We start from the raw sequence: 20,234 nt of genomic DNA, 5'->3' as shown, positions 1-20,234 counted from the left end.
ACCGCGCTGAGGAGACACCCCTCGCCCACCGCCCCCAGCCCACCCCCTTCATTTCGGCTCCGAACTCTTCATTTTCACGATTTTCCAAATTTTTTTTTTATATTTTTCATTTCTTTTGTCCTTTGTTTTTACAGTTAATCCGCGGGGACCCCGTCCCTCCCCGCCCCACCCTTGGGCACCCCCCGACACCGGGGGGGGGTCACTGTCACCGCTGACCCAGGAGCGGGAGGATCCCCCCCCGGGGCCGCCTCCCGCACCCCAAAAACATCCAAATAAATAAATAAATCCCAGCGGGAAGAGGGGGGACACGATGTCACCCCCGCCCCACCGGGCTGGAGTAGGGGAGGGGGCGCCTGGACCCCCCCGTTCCCATAAGGCTCCCGTGGGAATAGCAGCGTCCCCATCCCGCTTTTCCCAACGCTCCCCACAGCTGGATCCACCCCTGGCGTGTCCTGGGGGGAATCGTGGGGTGCTGGGGGGGCTGCGGGGGTCCCTAACTGTCCCCGTCGCCCTCCTTCAGCTCCTGGCTGTTCTCCGCCTCTTCGGGAATATCCTGCATCCTCAGGAAATCTGCGGGAAAACTCCGGGTTAACCCCCCCAAATAACCCAGAACCCCAGGGTGGGATCTGTCCCCCACCCCCCCAAAACGGGACCCACCTCGGGGGCTGGCGGGGGGCGAGTGGCGGCCTCCCAAGCCCCCCTCGTCCTCCAGGAGCACATCCAGGGTGTCCTCGCCCTCCCGCAGCCGCTCGGGGTCGGCGCCGCGGAATTCCAGCTCCTCGCGGGGGCTGGGGAAGGCGGGGGGGTGGTACTGGAGGGTGGGCGGGGGGCTGGCGTGGCTCACCTGTGGGGGGGGGGAACGGGGAGGGGTCAGGACCGAAACTTGAGTGACCCCTGGACACAGCCAGTGGGACCGCCGGACACAGCCGAGACCCCGGGACACAGACAGTGAGACTCTGGGACACAACTGAGACCACCGGACACAACTGAGACCCCTGGACACAGCCAGTGGGACCCCTGGACACAACCAAGACCCCCGGACACAACTGAGACCCCCGGACACGGACAGTGGGACCCCTGGACACAACCTGAGTGACCCCTGGACAAAACCGAGACCCCCGGACACAATTGAGACCCCCCGACACAACCGAGACCCCTGGACACAGCCAGTGGGACCCCTGGACACAGCCAGAGAGACCTCCGGACACAACTGAGACCCCCCGGACACAACCTGAGTGACCCCTGGACACAACCTGAGTGACCCCCGGACACAGCCAGTGGGACCCCGGACACAGCCAGTGGGACCCCTTGACACAGCCGAGACCCTCGGACACAGACAGTGAGACCCCTGGACACAGCCGAGACCCTCGGACACAGACAGTGAGACCCCCGGACACAACCGAGACCCTCGGACACAGCCAGTGGGACCCCTGGACACAACCAAGACCCCCGGACACAACTGAGACCCCCGGACACGGACAGTGGGACCCCTGGACACAACCTGAGTGACCCCTGGACACAGCCGAGACCCTCGGACACAACCGAGACCCTCGGACACAACCGAGACCCCTGGACACAACCTGAGTGACCACCGGACACAGTCAGTGAGACCCCCGGACACAATCGAGACCCTCGGACACAGCCGAGACCCCTGGGCACGGACAGTGAGACCCCTGGACACAACCGAGACCCCTGGACACAACTGAGACCCCCGGACACGGACAGTGGGACCCCTGGACACAACCTGAGTGACCCCTGGACACAACCAAGACCCCTGGACACAGCCGAGACCCTCGGACACAACCTGAGTGACCCCTGGACACAACCGAGACCCCCGGACACAGCCAGTGGGACCCCTGGACACAACCGAGACCCCCGGACACAACCGAGACCCTCGGACACAACTGACACCCCCGGACACAACCTGAGTGACCCCCGGACACAACTGAGACCCCTGGGCACAACCTGAGTGACCCCTGGACACAGCTGAGACCCTCGGACACAACCTGAGTGACCCCTGGACACAACCGAGACCCCTGGGCACAACCTGAGTGACCCCCGGACACAGCCAGTGGGACCCCCGGGCACAACCTGAGTGACCCCCGGACACAGTCAGTGAGACCCCTGGACACAACCTGAGTGACCCCCGGACACAGTCAGTGAGACCCCTGGACACAACCTGAGTGACCCCTGGACACAACCGAGACCCTCGGACACAACCTGAGTGACCCCCGGACACAGACAGTGAGACCCCTGGACACAACCTGAGTGACCCCTGGACACAACTGAGACCCCCGGACACAGCCAGTGGGACCCCTGGACACAACCTGAGTGACCCCTGGACACAGCCGAGACCCTCGGACACAACCTGAGTGACCCCTGGACACAGCCGAGACCCTCGGACACAACCTGAGTGACCCCTGGACACAACCTGAGTGACCCCTGGACACAACCGAGACCCCCGGACACAGCCAGTGGGACCCCTGGACACAACCTGAGTGACCCCTGGACACAGCCGAGACCCCTGGACACAACCTGAGTGACCCCTGGACACAGCCGAGACCCTCGGACACAGACAGTGAGACCCCTGGACACAACAGAGACCACCGGACACAACTGAGACCCCCGGACACAACCTGAGTGACCCCTGGACACAACCAAGACCCTCAGACACAACCGAGACCCCCGGACACAGCCAGAGGGACCCCTGGACAGAGCCAGTGAGAGCCCTGGACACAGACAGTGAGACCCCTGGACAAAACCAGTGTTAGAGACCCCACCCCTCACCCGCAGCGGCCCCCGGGCCGTGCCAAGCCCCCCACACCCGGTACCCCCGGTACCCCCGGTGTCCCCGGTGTCCCCGGTGCCCCCGCGCCCACCTGCGGCGGGGTGAAGCTCAGGTACAGCGCATCCCCGGCCGGCAGGCTCCTCCGCCGGGGCTCCGCCGCCCTCCGTCCCCGCGGCCCCGCCGGCGCCCCCCGCGCCTCCTGCAGCTCCCGCTCCAGCCGCGACCGCTCCTGCTCGCTGTCCCGCAGCCGCGACTCCAGCGCCGCCGCCTCCTGCGCCCGCTCCTGGCACAGCTGCCGGCAGCGGCTCAGCTCCTCCTGCACCAGCCCGTGCTGCCGCTGCAGCAGCGCCAGCTCCGCGCCCGGACCCGGTTCCGCCGCCCCGCTCACCGGCACGGCCGGCTGGGACCCCCGGCGGGGCCGCGGCCGCTGCAGCCCCTCCGGCAGCTGCAGCTCCAGCAGCACCTCCTGGTGCGTCAGCTGGACCTGGGGGGGCAGCGGGGTCAGGGGGGAAAAGGGGGACCTGGGGGGCAGCGGGGTCAGGGGGGAAAAGGGGGACCTGGGGGGCAGCGGGGTCAGGGGGGCGCGGGGATGGGGAGAGGGGAGTGGGGGGAGTGGGGGGATTGGGGGGAATGGGGAATGGGGGGAATGGGGGAAATGGGGAATGGGGGGAATGGAGGAGAAGGGGAAATGGGGGAAATGGGGAATGGGGGAATGGGGGGAATGGGGGGAACGGGGGGATTGGGGGAATGCGGGAATGGGGGGAAATGGGGAATGGGGGAATGGGGGAATGGGGGAATGGAGGAAATGGAGGAAATAGAGAATTCAGGAAAAGGGGGAATGGGGGAATGGGGGGAATGGGGGAATGGGGGAATGGGGGAATGGGGAATGGGGGGAAATGGGGGAATGGGAAACTCAGGAAAAGGGGGAATGGGGAATGCAGGAAAAGGAGGAATGGGGGAATGGAGGAATGGGGGGATGGGGGGAATGGAGAAATAGGAGGAATGGGGGAATGGGGGAATGCAGGAAAAGGGGAAATGGGGAATGGGGGAATGGAGGAAAAGGAGGAATGGGGGAATGGGGGAATGGGGGAATGGGGGAATGGGGAATGGGGCAATGGGGGAATGGGGGAATGGGGGAATGGGGGGAATGGGGGAATGGGGAATGCAGGAAAAAGGGGGAATGGGGGAATGGGGGAATGGGGGAATGGGGGAAATGGGGGAATGAGGAATGGGGGAATGGGGGGAATGGGGAAATTGGGGGAAATGGGGGAATGGAGGAAATGGGGAATTGCAGGAAAATGGGAAATGGGGGCAAAGAAAGCTCGGGGAGAATGAGAAGAAAGGGGAATGGGACAAAGGAGTGCCACAAAAGGGAGAAAGGGGACAGGGAATGGATTTGGGAGCAGGATGGATTTGGGTAGGGGGTCTTGTCCCCTCCCTGTCCTCCTTGTCCCACCTGGAGCCGCAGCAGGAGCCCATAGAGGGTTCACCAGGCGCTGGTTGATCTCCTGTGGGGGGACAGGATTTGGGGAGGGGGTGAACCCCGAGTGCCACATCGAGGGCAGACCCTGAGGAGCCACCCCCTACCCCAAAACCCTTTCCTCACCTCCTGGGATCCCCTCGGCGGGACCTGGTTCCCATTCCCGTCCTGTGGAGAGGGTGAGGTGACACTGAGGGTCCCCAGCGTGGGCTGGGGGTCCCCACCGTCCCCCTGAGGCCCCCTCCCCAACTCACCCTCTGCCCAGAGTCCGGATCTGCCCGGAATTCCAGGGAGGCCGTTGATGCTGCCGGAGTCGCCGTCTGCAGGGGAAGGGTGGCTGAGCCCCGGGGGGGTCCCGGGGGTCCCCCAACCCAGCCCCACCCTCCCCCGTCCCCCCCTTACTGCTGGCGCTGGGGCTGGGGCAGCTCTCGGCCTTGGGGGGGGTTGTTCTGGTTCTGGTTCTGGTCCCGGTCCCGGGGGCATCCCGTGAAAATCTCCTTCAGGCACTCCACTGTGGGGAAAGGAATGTGAGTCCCTCCTGCTGCCTCAGTTTCCCCATCCTGGGGCATCCCAGAGTATCCTGGGGCATCCCAGAACATCCTGGGGCATCCTGAAGTATCTGCCCCTCTGCAGAGCATCCCATGCCAGCCTGAACCATCCCGTGCCAGCCTGAACCATCCCGTGCCAACCTGAACCATCCCATACCATCCTGAACCATCCCGTGCCAACCTGAACCATCCCGTGCCACCCTGAACCATCCCGTGCCAACCTGAACCATCCCGTGCCACCCTGAACCATCCCGTACCACCCTGAACCATTCCATACCACTCTGAACCATCCCGTGCCACCCTGAACCATCCTGAACCACCCTGAACCATCCCGTGCCACCCTGAACCATCCTGTGCCAACCTGAACCATCCCGTGCCAACCTGAACGATCCTGAACCACCCTGAACCATCCCGTGCCAACCTGAACCATCCCGTACCAGCCAGAACCATCCCGTGCTACTCTGAACCATCCCGTGCCAACCTGAACCATCCCGTGTCAACCTGAACCATCCTGTACCACCCTGAACCATCCCGTACCACTCTGAACCATCCCGTGCCAACCTGAACCTTCCTGTGCCACCCTGAACCATCCCGTGCCAACCTGAACCTTCCTGTGCCACCCTGAACCATCCCATATCAGCCTGAACCATTCCATACCAACCTGAACCATCCCGTACCACCCTGAACCATCCTGAACCACCCTGAACCATCCCAAACCAACCTGAACCATCCTGAACCATCCTGAACCATTCCATACCATCCTGAACCATCCCGTGCCACCCTGAACCATCCCGTGCCACCGTGAACCATCCCGTGCCAACCTGAACCATCCTGTACCACCCTGAACCATCCCGTGCCAACCTGAACCATCCCGTACCACCCTGAACCATCCTGTGCCACCCTGAACCATCCCATACCACCCTGAACCATCCTGTGCAAACCTGAACCATCCCGTACCAACCTGAACCATCCCGTGCCACCCTGAACCATCCCGTGCCACCCTGAACCATCCCATACCACCCTGAACCATCCTGTGCAAACCTGAACCATCCCGTGCCAATCTGAACCATCCCGTGCCGACCTGAACCATCCCGTGCCACCCTGAACCATCCCGTACCAACCTGAACCATTCCATACCACCCTGAACCATCCCATATCCCCCATTCCCACCCCTCCACCCCATCCCGGAGCTCCCCACCTTCCCGGATGGCGTCGTGCAGCAGGACGTCCCCGCGGGGGGCCGCGGGAGGGGTCCCCAGGGAAGGGGGTCCCCGCGGGGGGCCAGGGGGGCTCGGAGCCGCTGCCCAGCGCCAGCATGTCGGCAAAAATCCCGACCTTGTCCTCCAGCAGCGCCGCGATCTGGCGGTCGTGCTGCTCCATCCGCTCTGGGGAGGGACGGGAATTGGGGGTCAGAGGGGTGGGGTGGGATCAGTGGGATGGAATCCATGGGATGGGATGGGATCAATGGGATGGGATCGATGGGATCAATGGGATCGATGGGATCAATGGGATGGGATGGGATGGGATCAATGGGATGGGATCGATGGGATCAATTGGATCAATGGGATCAATGGGATCAATGGGATCGATGGGATCAATGGGATGGGATGGGATCAATGGGATCAATGGGATCAATGGGATGGAATCCATGGGATCAATGGGATGGGATGAATGGGATGGGATGGGATCAATAGGATCAATGGGATGGGGTCAATGGGATCAATGGGATGGGATCAATGGGATGGGATGGGATACTGGGATGGGATGGGATCACTGGGATGGGATCAATGGGATGGGATCAATGGGATCAATGGGATCAATGGGATGGGATACTGGGATGGGATGGGATCACTGGGATGGGATCACTGGGATGGGATCAATGGGATGGGATCAATGGGATCAATTGGATGAATGGAATGGGATCAATGGGATCAATGGGATGGGATGGGATGGGATGGGATGGGATCAATAGGATCAATGGGATCAAAGGGATCAATGGGACGGGATCCTGGGATGGGATGGGTTGAACAGGGTTGAGCTCCCACCTTTCAGCTTCCGCAAGGACGCCTCCGTCTCCGTCTCAATCAGAGGGAAATCCTGGCGGCTCGGACAGCTGGGAGGGCCGGGATGGGGGTGGGGGTCAGAGCCAGGACCCCCCATCCCCATCACCCCACACCCATCCCCTCCTCCCCTCCAGATCCAAGCGCCCCCCACCCTGTAACCACAGGGACCCCCGAGATTCCAAGAGACCCCCAGACATCCCGGGGGGGTCCCAGCTGTCCCCACGAGATTCCAAGAGACCCCCAGACATCCGGGGGGGTCCCAGCTGTCCCCACGAGATTCCAAGAGACCCCCAGACACCCTGGGGGGGTCCCAGCTGTCCCCAGGAGATTCCAAGAGACCCCCAGACATCCCGGAGGGGTCCCAGCTGTCCCCATGAGATTCCAAGAGACCCCCAGACACCCTGGGGGGGTCCAGCTGTCCCCAGGAGATTCCAGGAGACCACCAGACATCCCGGGGGGGTCCAGTTGTCCCCACGAGATTCCAAGAGACCCCCAGACACCCCAGGGCGGGTCCAGCTGTCCCCACAAGATTCCAGGAGACCACCAGACATCCCAGGGGGGTCCCAGCTGTCCCCAGGAGATTCCAAGAGACCCCCAGACATCCCAGGGGGGTCCCAGCTGTCCCCAGGAGATTCCAAGAGACCCCCAGACATCCCGGGGGTCCCAGCTGTCCCCACGAGATTCCAAGAGACCCCCAGACACCCCGGGGGGGTCCCAGCTGTCCCCAGGAGATTCCAGGAGACCCCCAGACATCCCGGGAGGGTCCAGCTGTCCCCACGAGATTCCAAGAGACCCCCAGACACCCCGGGGGGGTCCCAGCTGTCCCCAGGAGATTCCAAGAGACCCCCGGACACCCCGGGGGGGTCCAGCTGTCCCCATGAGATTCCAAGAGACCCCCAGACATCCAGGGGGGTCCCAGCTGTCCCCCCGAGATTCCAAGAGACCCCCAGACATCCGGGGGGGGTCCAGCTGTCCCCACGAGATTCCAAGAGACCCCCAGACATCCCAGGGGGTCCCAGCTGTCCCCATGAGATTCCAAGAGACCCCTGGACATCCCAGGGGGGTCCCAGCTGTCCCCAGGAGATTCCAAGAGACCCCCAGACACCCCGGGGGGGTCCCAGCTGTCCCCACGAGATTCCAAGAGACCCCTGGACATCCGGGGGGGTCCGGCTGTCCCCAGGACACTCACAGGCTGACGGCCTGCTGGATGACCTTCATCCAGTGGTTGCGGTCATCCCGGGAGGCCAAGTGCACCTCGTACATCTCGGGCGGGGCCGCGCTGATCAGGAACATCCCCTTCTCCTGGTTGGCGATGTCCCGCACGATCAGGTTTTGCAGGGAGATGACGGCCGGCTTGTCCTGCGGGATCGGGAGGGTTGGGAATGGAGAGCACTGGGAATGGGAAGGGTTGGGAATGGGGAGAGCTGGGAATGGGGAGAGCTGGGAATGGGGAGAGCTGGGGATGGGGAGCACTGGGATTGGGGAGCACTGGGATTGGGGAGCACTGGGATTGGGGAGCACTGGGAATGGGGAGCACTGGGATTGGGGAGCACTGGGATTGGGGAGCACTGGGATTGGGGAGGGTTGGGAATGGGGAGAGCTGGGAATGGGGAGGGTTGGGAATGGGGAGAACTGGGAATGGGGAGTGTTGGGAATGGGGAGGGCTGGGAATGGGGAGCACTGGGAATGGGGAGCACTGGGATTGGGAAGCACTGGGAATGGGGAGGGCTGGGAATAGGGAGCACTGGGATTAGGGAGCACTGGGAATGGGGAGAGATGGGAATGGGGAACACTGGGAATGGGGAGCACTGGGAATGGGCAGCACTGGGATTGGGGAGCACTGGGAATGGGGAGCTCTGGGATTGGGGAGCACTGGGAATGGGCAGCGCTGCCCTGCAGCCCCGGAGGTTTGGGGTGAGGAGAGACAGCTCACCAGCATGGGGAAGGTGTACTTCTGGTCCTTCTCTTGCAGGAACACCAGCACGTCCGTCATCAGCAGCACCAGAACATCTGGGGCGAGCCGAGGTGAGTGGGGGGTTCACCCTCCGAGCCCCCTGCCCCCCAGAGCCCCAGGCTGACCCCAAATCCAGCCGTGGAGAAGAGTGGCTCTGCCAGCATCCTGCTCCACAGGCACCCCCCAATTCCCATTTTTCCCCCCTTTCCCACCTTTGAAGCGCCCGGCCGCCGTTTTCCAGAGCATCCCCCCGCTGTGCACCAGCTTCCTGCGCAGCAGCTCGTCCCTGCCGAAGGCGCCGGGGCGGCTGTCCCAGAGCAGCGGCACCTTGGCCCGGGGGTCCACACGCCGGAAAACGTCCCAGAGGCGCCCGCGGAGCTCCCACGCGTGAACCTCCTCGTCCACGGCCGAGAGCAGCTCCTTCACCAGCCGCAGCGCCCGCGACAGGTCCGCGCAGTCCCCCTCGTTGTCTGCGGGCGGGGAGGGGAGCTGGAATCGCGGCCCCGCAAGCGCCGGATCCCGGTTCCTTCACCCCCGCCCTGATACCTTTGGAATTCTTGAGGATGCGCTCGATGAGCACCGGGTACTTGGTGATGCGCTGCGTCACCAGCAGGATGCACTCGGGGACGCCGTGGCGGCGGAGGAGGGGGGACCGTGTCACCCTCTGGGGGGAGAGGGGGGACACACGGTCAGGAGGGTGCCCCCAAACTGAGATCCCACCAGCAGGACCCCCCAAAGCTGAGATCCCCATCAGCAGGGTTCCCCAAAACTGAGATTCCATCAGCAGAGACCCCCAAAGCTGAGATCTCATCAGCAGGGCCCCCCAAAACTGAGATCTCATCAGCAGGGCCCCCCAAACTGAGATCACATCAGCAGAGACCCCCAAAACTGAGATTCCATCAGCAGAGACCCCCAAAGCTGAGACCCCCATCAGCAGAGACCCACAAAACTGAGATCCCATCAGCAGGGCCCCCAAACTGAGACCCCATCAGCAGGGCCCCCCCAAAGCTGAGATCCCATCAGCAGGGCCCCCCAAAGCAGAAATCCCATCAGCAGGGCCCCCCAAAGCTCAGACCCCATCAGCAGAGCCCCCCCCAAAGCTGAGACCCCATCAGCAGAGACCCCCTAAAACTGAGACTCCATCAGCAGAGCCCCCCCAAACTGAGATCCCATCAGTAGAGACCCCCAAAGCTGAGATCACATCAGCAGGGCCCCCCCCAAAGCTGAGATCCCATCAGCAGGGACCCCAAAGCTGAGACCCCATCAGCAGAGACCCCCCCTAAAGCTGAGATCCCATCAGCAGAGCCCCCCCAAACTGAGATCTCATCAGCAGGGCCCCCTCAAAGCTGAGATCTCATCAGCAGGGCCCCCCAAAGCTGAGACCCCATCAGCAGGGCCCCCCAAAGCTGAGACCCCATCAGCAGGGCCCCCCAAAGCTGAGACCCCATCAGCAGGGACCCCCAAACTGAGATCCCATCAGCAGAGACCCCCAAAACTGAGATCCCATCAACAGGGCCCCCCAAAACTGAGATCTCATCAGCAGAGCCCCCAAAACTGAGACCCCATCAGCAGGGCCCCCCAAAGCTGAGATCCCATCAGCAGGGCCCCCCAAACCTGAGACCCCATCAGCAGGACCCCCCAAAACTGAGATCCCATCAACAGGGCCCCCCAAAACTGAGATCTCATCAGCAGAGCCCCCAAAACTGAGACCCCATCAGCAGAGACCCCCAAAGCTGAGACCCCATCAGCAGGGCCCCCCTAAAGCTCAGAGCCCATCAGCAGGGCCCCCTCTCCATCAGTGACCCCCCAGAGCTCAGTGAGGGAGGCACACAAGTTGGGGAAACTGAGGCACGGAGTTGGTAGAAGGGTTTTCCACTGCGGCACAAAGCCTGGAACGTGCAGGGGGACCCCAGCCCCCATCCCGGGGGTCCCTGCAGAGGACACAGACCCCGATCCCCATCCCGGGGGTCCCTCCAGAGGACAGAGACCCCAGCCCCCATCCCGGGGTCCCTCCAGAGGACAGAGCCCCCCATCCCCAGCCCGGGGTCCCCACAGAACCCACCCGGATGAACTGCTGGAAGCGTTTGTCCCGGGCCAGCAGGTCCTTGTACTCCTTGAGCGCCTTGGTGTGCTTGCTGCAGAACTCGGCGTAGGCTTTGCGCAGCTGCTCCGCGCTCGGGCCCGAGAACTTGGCGGTGGGAACCACGAGGGGACATCAGTGAGTGCATCCCCACCCCAAAATCCTCGCCCCCCATGTCCTGATTCCCCTCGCCCACCTGGGTGACCAGGATGTCACCGAGGCGGTCGATGACGAAGTTCTTGTTGCTGTCCTGGGCCAGCGATTCCCGGCGCCGCTCCAGGAGCTGGGCCAGGAAGCGCTCGTGGATGTGGCTGAGCTCGTCGAGGCAGGGGAAGATGCGCTGGACGGTGCCGGGGTCCAGCTGCAGCTCCTCCAGCATGGCCCTGCGGAACAGGGCGCCCATGATCTTCAGCGTCCGCACGTGGTGCAGCTCCGTCTGCATCAGCTCTGCGGGGGCACGGCGCGGTCACCACGGGGCGGGGACAGAGGGGACAGGGATGGGACAGGGGTGGGACAGGGATGGGACAGGGACAGGGACAGGGACAGGGACAGGGATGGGACAGGGACAGGGATGGGGACAGGGATGGCACAGGGATGGGACAGGGACAGGACCCCAGAGACAGCACAGAGGGGACAGGGACAAGGACAGGGACGGGACAGGGATGGGACAGGGATGGGACAGGGACAGGGATGGGGACAGGGATGGGACAGGGATGGGACAGGGATGGGACAGGGACAGGGACAGGGACAGGGACAGGGATGGGACAGGGATGGGACAGGGACAGGGAACAGGGACAGGGACAGGGACAGGGTCAGGGACAGGGACATCACGGAAGGGACAGGGACAGGGACAGGGACAGGGACAGGGACAGGGACAGGGATGGGACAGGGACAGAAACAGGAACAGGGAGGGGGACAGGGACAGGGATGGGGACAGGGACAGCACGGAGGGGACAGGGACAGGACAAGGACAGGGATGGGACAGGGACAGCACAGAGGGAACACGGGCAGAACAGAGGAGACAGGGACAGGGACAGGGAGACAGGGACAGGGACAGAAACAGGAACAGCACAGAGGGGACAGGGACAGGACCCCAGGAACAGCCACCCAGCCCAGCCCTGTGTCCTCACGACTGCATCCCTGTCCCTGCACCCTCTGTCCCTCTGTCCCCATTCCTTCTTCTCCAGCCTCTTCCTGCGTCCCCTGTCCTGTCCCCATGTCCCCCATCCCTGTACCCCCACCCGTGTCCCTTTCCTGTCCTCACATTCCCCACGTCTTTACCCCTGCCCTTTACCCCTGTCCCATTCCTGCATCCCATGCCCTGTCCCCATGTCCCGTGCCCTGTCCCCTGTCCCCCTGCCCCCTGTCCCCTCACCGTAGATGACATCCTGCCGCTTCATGACGTCCATGCGGTGCTGCTGCAGGAAGCTGTTATCCACCGCCAGGCTCCAGGAATCCGCCTCGAACTCCTTCCCGTCCGCCTCCAGATCGCTCAGCAGCTGGCTCACGATGACGTCAGGGCCTGCAGGTGACACCAGCGGCATGTGGAGTCCCCGTGTCCCCCTCCCCGTGTCCCCGTGGTGTCCCTGTGGTGTCCCCACCTTCGTCGATCAGCGACTCCACCGAGAGCGTCCGGTTGCGCATGTTGAGCGAATCCGTGGACTGGGACAGGATCCGCCGGATTCCCAGCGGAGAGTCATCGTTGAACGTCCTGGGGGAGTGCGTGGGACACGATGGGGACACTGGGGACACCCCCGGATCCCCGCTGTGTCCCCGTTTCCCGCCCTTACCCTGAGATGTTGGTGGTGGAGACGCTCTTGGAGAGGGACAGGGAGGGGCGGCCGCGGCGCGCCCCCAGCAGCGTCTGCCGGAAACTCTCCGAGGGGTAGATGGCAGAATTGGGGCGCTCCCGGATGGCATCTGGGGGGGACACACCGGGGGGGGTGGCGCTGGGACCCCCCTGGCACCCCCCAGGCTGTGCAGGGACACAGGGAAGGGAAGGGAAGGGAAGGGAAGGGAAGGGAAGGGAAGGGAAGGGAAGGGAAGGGAAGGGAAGGGAAGGGAAGGGAAGGGAAGGGAAGGGAAGGGAAGGGAAGGGAAGGGAAGGGAAGGGAAGGGAAGGGAAGGGAAGGGAAGGGAAGGGAAGGGAAGGGAAGGGAAGGGAAGGGAAGGGAAGGGAAGGGAAGGGAAGGGAAGGAAGGGAAGGGAAGGGAAGGGAAGGGAAGGGAAGGGAAGGGAAGGGAAGGGAAGGGAAGGGAAGGGAAGGGAAGGGAAGGGAAGGGAAGGGAAGCTCCCCCCACTCACTCTTGTTGCGCAGGGACACCGACTGCAGGGCTGAGCTGTTCTTCAGCAGCGCCGCCCTTCTGCTGCTGCGGGGGAGCGGAAGCGTCACTGTCCCCGCGTCACTGTCCCCGCGTGTCCCCAACTCCCGCAGCCCCCCCTTCCCTCGCCCCCCCACTCGTGTCACCCGCGCTCACCTTCTGCTTCACCTTGGTGCAGTTGGGCAGGGTGTCCTTGCAGCGGTTGTGGATGGTGACATTGCAGGCTGGGGGGACACGGGGAGGTGACAGAGGTGACGGAGAGGCCACGGGGGCTCTCCTGCCACCCCTCCTCCCGCGGGTCCCGGCAGAGCGACGGGAGCAGATGTGGAGGGAATGCGGGTGGATGCGGATCAGCCGGCGCTGCCGGAGCTGCAGCTGCCAGCGAACAGCTGCCCCAGCCCCGAGGGCACCGCGCCAGCCCGGGGCCACCAGCGCCAGCCCGGGGCCACCAGCGCCAGGGAGCCGGGATGTGCCAGGGCAGAGAGACCATCACCTGCTCCAGGGCACCAACCCAAAAAAAACCGGGCACTGCGGTGCCCATGCGGCAAAGCCACGGGGCAAAAGCCACCCCAGAAAATTCCTCTTGGAAAAGCCACCACGGCACCGTCATCCTGGCAAGGCCACCCCGAAAAAGCCATCCCAAAAAAAGCCACCCCGGCAAAGCCACTGCGGCAAATCCAATCTGGCGAAGCCACCCCAGCAATTCCGCCCCAGCAAAGCCACCCCAAAAAAAGTCATCCCAAAAAAAGCCTCCTCAGAAAAGCCACTGCGGCAAAGCCACCCCGGCACAGCCGCCATGGAAAAGCCACCCCAGAAAAAGCCACCCTGGCAACTCCACACTGGGAAAGTCACTGCGGCAAAGCCACCCTGGCAAAGCCACCCAGAAATGTCACCCTGGCAAAGCCACCCAGAAATGTCACCCTGGCCAAGTCACCATGGAAATGTCACCCTGGCCAAGCCACCCTGGCCAAGCCACCCAGAAATGTCACCCTGGCAAAGCCACCACGGAAATGTCACCCTGGCAAAGCCACCACGGAAATGTCATCCTGGCAAAGCCACCCAGAAATGTCACCCTGGCAAAGCCACCATGAGGAAGCCACCCCAGCAAAGCCACCCTGGCAATTCCATTCCAGCAAAGCCACCCTGGTAAAGCCACTGCAGCAAAGAAATGTCATCCTGGAAAAACCACCCTGGCAACCCTGCCCTGGTAGAGCCAGCCTGGAGCAGCCACCCCATCGTGCCAATCCCAGCCCTGCCAATTCCAAGCCCTGGTGGAAAAGACAACCCGGAAGAGACATCCCAAAAAAATCCACTGCGGCAAAGCCACCCTGGCAACTCTGCTCTGGAAAAGCCACCTTGGAAAAGCCACCCCAGTAAATTCATGCTGGAAAAGCCACCCTGTCAAATCCACCCTGGGAAAGCCATCCCACCAAATCTACCCTGGAAAAGCCACCCTGTCAAATCCACCCTGGAAAAGCCATCCCACCAAATCCACCCTGGAAAAGCCACCCCAGTAAATTAATCCTGGAAAAGCCACCCTGGTAAAGCCACTGCAGCAATGCCACGGTGACAATTCTGCCCTGGCAAAGCCACCCCAGCAAAGCCACCCCATCAAATCCACCCTGGAGAAGCCACCCCAGCAATGCCACCCCAGCAATGCCACCCTGGCAAAGCCACTGCAGCAATGCCACGGTGGCAATTCTGCCCTGGAAAAGCCACCCTGGCAAAGCCACCCCATCAAATCCACCCCATCAAATCCACCCTGGAAAACCCACTCCACCAAATCCACCCTGGAAAAGCCACCCCACCAAATCCACCCTGCCAAAACCACCCTGACAAATCCACCCTGGAGAAGCCACCCCAGCAATGCCACCCTGGAGAAGCCACCCCAGCAATGCCACGGTGGCAATTCTGCCCTGGTAAAGCCACCCCATCAAATCCACCCCATCAAATCCAGCCCAGCAAAGCCACCCCATCAAATCCACCCTGCCAAAGCCACCCAAGCAAAGCCACCGTGTCAATCCTACCCTGGCACGTCCCCCCAGCCAAATCCCCCCCGGCAAACCCCTCCAGGTGCCCCCTGCCCCGGTCACATCGGCCCAGAACCTCCCCCCGCTGTCCCCGGGCACTCACTGGGACACACGAGCGCTTCCTTGGCCGTGATGCTCTTGTTGCAGGCGAAGCACATGGTCATGCCGGACACGGAGATGGTGGTGAAGAGGTGCCCGTTGGTGTACCGCGCGTCCTTCTCCTTGCCCTCCTTCATCCTCTCCTTGTCCTTGCCCTGCCCGGACAGCGGCACCGGACGCCTGACGGGGCTGCGGCACCGCGGCCGCCCCGCGGCTGCCCCGGCCGGGCCTGGGGACGCGGCTCATGGTGTTTGCGGGGAGCCGGGCGGGCTGCGGGGAGCGGCCGGAGCCTCTCGGGCTCGGTGGGGAGCCCGGAGCTCGGGGACAGAGCCCCCCGCTCCCTGCGCTCGCCGCCGCTCCCCAGCATCCCGTCTCCACGGCAACCGGAGCTGCGGGAGCGATGCGCGGTCCCCCCCGCCCCGGCGCAGCCCCAATGGGGACGGGGTGCGGGGGCGCTTCGGGGTGACGCTTGCCCCGTGGGGGCTGGGACATGGTGCTGAGCCCCCCCTCCAGCCTTTTATTTTTTAGCCCAAACCGGGGGTTTCACCCTTTTTTCCTCCCCGAAACGGGGAGCGCGGCTGAGCCTCCGCGGGGATGGTTTTGGGGATGGGGGAGGGTTTGGGTTTGGGAGCGAGTTGGTGTCACCCCGAGTGTCCCCGCGCTCGCCCTCGGACCCCCCCCGCGCCCCCACGGGCACAGAGAGGCCTTTGTGCCCCCCCTCGCCACCCCCGCGGGCCCCGGCCGTGCCTGGCACCAGGGCTGAGCCCGCTCGGGCGCCGACCGAGAGCCCCCCAAAACCGGCGGGACCCCCTGACCCCCTCCCCATCCCCGCTCCAAACCCCAAAGGGGGTCCCGGGGTCTGAACCCCCCTGAGGGCGGGGAGAGGCTGAGGGACCCCCGGGGGGGGTTCGGAGAGGGGGAGGCAGAACGGGGGGCTCGGGGCGGGAGTGGGACCCCAGGAGACACCGGTTGAGAACCCCCCGAGCAGGACCGGGACCTCATTGTCACCTTATTGTCACCCCTATTGTCACCCCAAGTGTCACCCCAGTGTCACCCAGTGCCACCCCAGTGCCCCCCCAGTGTCACCCAGCCCCGGGCGGGGGTCGCGGGGTCTCACCCGCTCTGGGCTCAGGGGTCCCTCCGCCTCCCCGTCCGCCGGGAACGGGGCGCAGGAGCAGCAGCACATCCCGGACCCCCCCGAGCCCCGGCCCCCCCCCGGCCCCGGCGGCGCCTCCGGCCGCGACATCGGCCGCGACATCGGCCGCGACATCCGCCCCCGCGCGCGATTGTTCCCGCCCGCTTGTTTGTTTTCCTTTGATTTTTCCCCTTGCTCCGCCGGTTTTGTTTATTTTTCTTTTATTTTCCCCCGTTTTTGTCCGTTTCTTTTCTTTTTTTTTTCTTTTCTTTTTTTTTTTACCTCCCTTTATTTGCTTTCCTTTCTTTTTCTTTCATTTCTTTTTTATTTGCTTTCCCTTTATTCTTTTATCCTTATTTTTTCTCTTTCCTTCCCTCCACTTTATTTCCTTTATCTCCACTTTCTTTCCTTTATCTTTCTGCTTTTCTTTCCTTTTCCGCCCCCGATTTTCTTTCCTCTTTTATCCTTCCCCCCTTTTTTGCCTGCCTTCCCCCCTTTTTTTACCGCTTTTTCCTTTTTTTCTGCTTATTTCCCCCTTTTTATTGCATTTTCCTTTTTAACCGATTTTTCCTTCTTCGCTGCTCCCCCCCGTTTTTTTTCCTGCTTTCCCCCCGTTTGTTTTCCTTTTTTTAGATCCTATTTTCCTTTTTTTCTCCGCTTTTTCCCCCCCGTTTGTTTTCCCTTTTTTACATCCCATTTCCCTTTTTCTCCGCTTTTTTCCCCCCTCCCACTTTTTTTCTCTCTCTCTTTTATTTTTTAACCGTTTTTCCTCCTTTCCCCCGCCTCACTTTTTCTCCCCTCTCTCCCCGCTTTTTTCCCCCGTTTGTTTTCCCTTTTTTAGATCCTATTTTCCTTTTTTCTCCGCTTTTTTCCCCCCTCCACTTTTTTTCTCTCTCTCTTTTTATTTTTTAACCGTTTTTTCTCCTTTCCCCCGCTCACTTTTCTCCCCTCTCTCCCCGCTTTTCTCCGTTGCCCGATTTCCGTGTTTTTCTCCCTGTTTTGGGCCCCCCCCCGCGAAGGAAACCGAACCGCGCCAGACAAAGGCGGGAGCCGCGGCCGCTTCCTGCCCCCCCCGCCCGGCCCCTCCCGCCCCGGGACCCCCCCCTTGGCCTGGGGGTCTCCGGAGGGACCCCCCAAAAAAACCCTCAGGGGATTTGGGGGGGGTCACACCGCGTAACCCCCCCAAAAAAACTCCAAAAATCACCGTGGGGGGATTTTGGGGGGGGGGTCCCGCGCCCCTCCCCGTGTGTGGCGGGGGAACCAGCGCAGATTTGGGGTCACCAAACCCTGAAGACCCCCGGGGAGGTGTGGGGGGGGTGACCGCGCCCCTCCCGCGCCCCCCCAAACCCCCCAAACCCCCCGAGCGGCTCCGACCCCAAACAAAGCCCCCCCCGCGCCCCCCGACCCCACAAATCGGGGAACACAAACCGGGACACGCGGCCTGCTCCGTGCGGGAATTTCGGGGTCCCCCGCGTTTCCGACCCCCCCTCCCCTCCCCCGGCGCTGGGGGCGGAGGAAGTTTCAGCGCTTTAAATAGAGACGGGTGATTTTTGGGTTCCTGTTCGGCCCCCTCCGCGCCCCAAAACCCGCGCGGGGCCGGGCAGGAGTTTTTGGGGTGCCACCCCACCCTAAAAGCGGCCTGGGGTGTGAACGGGGGGAGCCCCCGCCCCAAAACCCGCAGGGGTTCGGTGGAGCTGAGCCCGGAACGGCGCCGCGGGGCTGCGGGGGGCGAGCGCTCCCCTTTTTGGGGACAGATCCCCCCTTTTTGGGGTCGGTGCTGGCGCTGTTTGGGGACAGCCCCCCCCCTCTCCTGCCACCCCGGCGGCGAACAAAGCCACCGCCGAGGCAACAAAGACCCCGCTGGGCCGGGATGGGAACCACGGGGGGACTCCCGGCAGAGCCCCCTCCCCAAAAAAAAATCACCGGGGGACACCCCCAGCCCCCAATTTGCCCCCTCGGAGGTTTGAAGCCCCCGGATTTAGGGGCGATCTGGGATAGCGGGACCCCCCTGAGGTGTTTTGGGGGCTCCGGGGGGGTCGCTGCCAGGACCCCCCCCCCCCCAAAAAGCAGGTGGGGATCCCCCGTGAAGCCGAGGGGGGGTCCCCACACACAGCCGGGTCCCTTTGGGGATCCCCCGGGAGCCGCCCCCTCCTCGGGGGGGTCACCCCGACCCCCCCCCCCGACCCTGGGTGGGGCCAAAACGTCTCGGACGAAACTTTCTTCAAACAAAAAAAAAAAAAAAAACATCATTTCCCCCGGGCGGCGCGGGGACCGGCCACCACTTCCCCCTTCCACAAAACCGCCCCCTAAACCACCCGCAGACCCCCCAAACCGCCCCCTGACCCCCCAAACCGCCCCCCGACCCCCCCCAAACCCCTCTCCGGGGTGGGGGCACCCCCAGACCCCCCCGCTGCCCGCAGGGTTCGGGTCCGACCGGCTCAGCGCATCCACGGGGCGGGGGGAGCAGCGGTTCAGGATCCCGCCCTCCCCCCCAAAAAAAAAAATCTCCGTTTTGGGGTGAATTGGGGTCCGGGGGGGGGCACAGAGCGCTGTCCCCCCCCCCCAGCACGGCCTTGCCCAGCACACAAAGCCCCGGGGGCCCCCCCAGCCCCCCCGGGCGGGTTTCGCCACGCCGGCATTGCCACATGCCCGGGCCCCCCCCGCACGCCCTGGTCACGGGGGTCGGAGCCGCGGGCGCGCTCCCGGAGCGCCCCGTGCCTCAGTTTCCCCGCCCCCGAACCCCCCGCCGGGTTTTGTCATCGTGGACAGTGATAAAATTGGGGTGGGGGCTCTAAAAGTTCTTTCCCCCCCCCCGGCAGGAGGGGAAGGCGACTTCCTCATCCTCATCCTCGCGTCACCCGCAGCTGCGGCCCTGGCGGGGAGGAGGATGAGGAAGAGTCGGGGCCAAGTTTGGGGCGGCGGAGAAGTTGGGGGACACGCGTGGGGGTCCCTGGAGCTGCTGGGGAGGGGGTGCAGGGGGTCCTGGCTCCATCCAGTACCCCCCGATCCACAGTGGGGAGCACCGGGGGGGCCTCGCCCCTTCCCCGCCCTCCGCCCCCTTCGATCGGGACCCCCGAAGAGCGTAACCCCCCCCCTCCCGAGCATCCCCCCGCGCCCCCCCAAAACCCCCAAATCAACCCCCTGGGGCAGGGCAGAGCCCCCCAAGCCGGGCTGAGGGATGGGGTGACCCCTCCCTGCCCCCCAAACAGGATCAGGGAGGGAAGAACCCCCCCTGCACCCCAAGATGGGCTGGAATAGGGGGGGGGGACCCCGCTCGGGGTGGGGGCTGTGCCCCCCGGACCCACCTTGGCGCGATCGCTCCTGGCTCGCGACAGCGACTCGATACGGGACATAATCCAGGGAGCGCTCCCGGCTCCCTCCCAGCGCTCCCGGTGCTTTCCCGGTGCTTTCCCGGTGCCTCCGGGCTCTTTCCCGGCTCTTTCCCGGCTCTTCCCGGCGCTCCCGGTCCCTCCCGGTGCTCCCGGTCCCTGCCCGGTCTGTCTCGGTCCCGCCCTCCCGGGGGCGGGTCGCGCCGCCCCCCCGGCCTCGTGCTGCCCGCGGGGCCTTTGTTCGCGCGGGGTCCTCGGGATCCAGCCGGGATCCAGCCGGGAAACCCGGGATCCAGCCGGGATCGGCACCCCGGGATCGGGATCGGCATCCCCGGGATCAGCACCGCTCCATCCCCCGAGATCGGCTCCGGAACATCCCGAGGGATCAGGCTCAGGACTCAGCCCGG

At 63.9% G+C, this 20,234-nt stretch overlaps 1 protein-coding gene across 1 annotated transcript; it reads right to left on the bottom strand.

The window, feature by feature from the left end:
- Positions 1 to 71: 71 nt before the first annotated feature.
- ARHGEF2 (Rho/Rac guanine nucleotide exchange factor 2) lies at positions 72 to 19,980 on the bottom strand. The gene is given in 27 exon segments (XM_033082897.2): positions 72 to 570; positions 658 to 844; positions 2,880 to 3,272; positions 4,245 to 4,271; positions 4,273 to 4,296; positions 4,395 to 4,436; positions 4,523 to 4,561; positions 4,563 to 4,588; positions 4,671 to 4,714; positions 4,716 to 4,779; positions 6,015 to 6,054; positions 6,056 to 6,201; positions 6,862 to 6,929; positions 8,069 to 8,238; positions 8,813 to 8,889; positions 9,046 to 9,303; positions 9,380 to 9,497; positions 10,896 to 11,021; positions 11,110 to 11,360; positions 12,289 to 12,435; positions 12,515 to 12,624; positions 12,704 to 12,833; positions 13,218 to 13,272; positions 13,274 to 13,282; positions 13,391 to 13,458; positions 15,368 to 15,518; positions 19,804 to 19,980. Coding segments are annotated over 27 exon segments (2,895 nt in total). The 5' UTR covers positions 19,852 to 19,980; the 3' UTR covers positions 72 to 493.
- Between the last annotated feature and the right edge of the window lie 254 nt (positions 19,981 to 20,234).

This window comes from Catharus ustulatus, chromosome 30 (assembly GCF_009819885.2).
Source record: "Catharus ustulatus isolate bCatUst1 chromosome 30, bCatUst1.pri.v2, whole genome shotgun sequence".
NCBI classification, from domain to species: Eukaryota; Metazoa; Chordata; class Aves; order Passeriformes; family Turdidae; genus Catharus; species Catharus ustulatus.
This window is presented reverse-complemented; position numbering and strand designations above follow the sequence as displayed.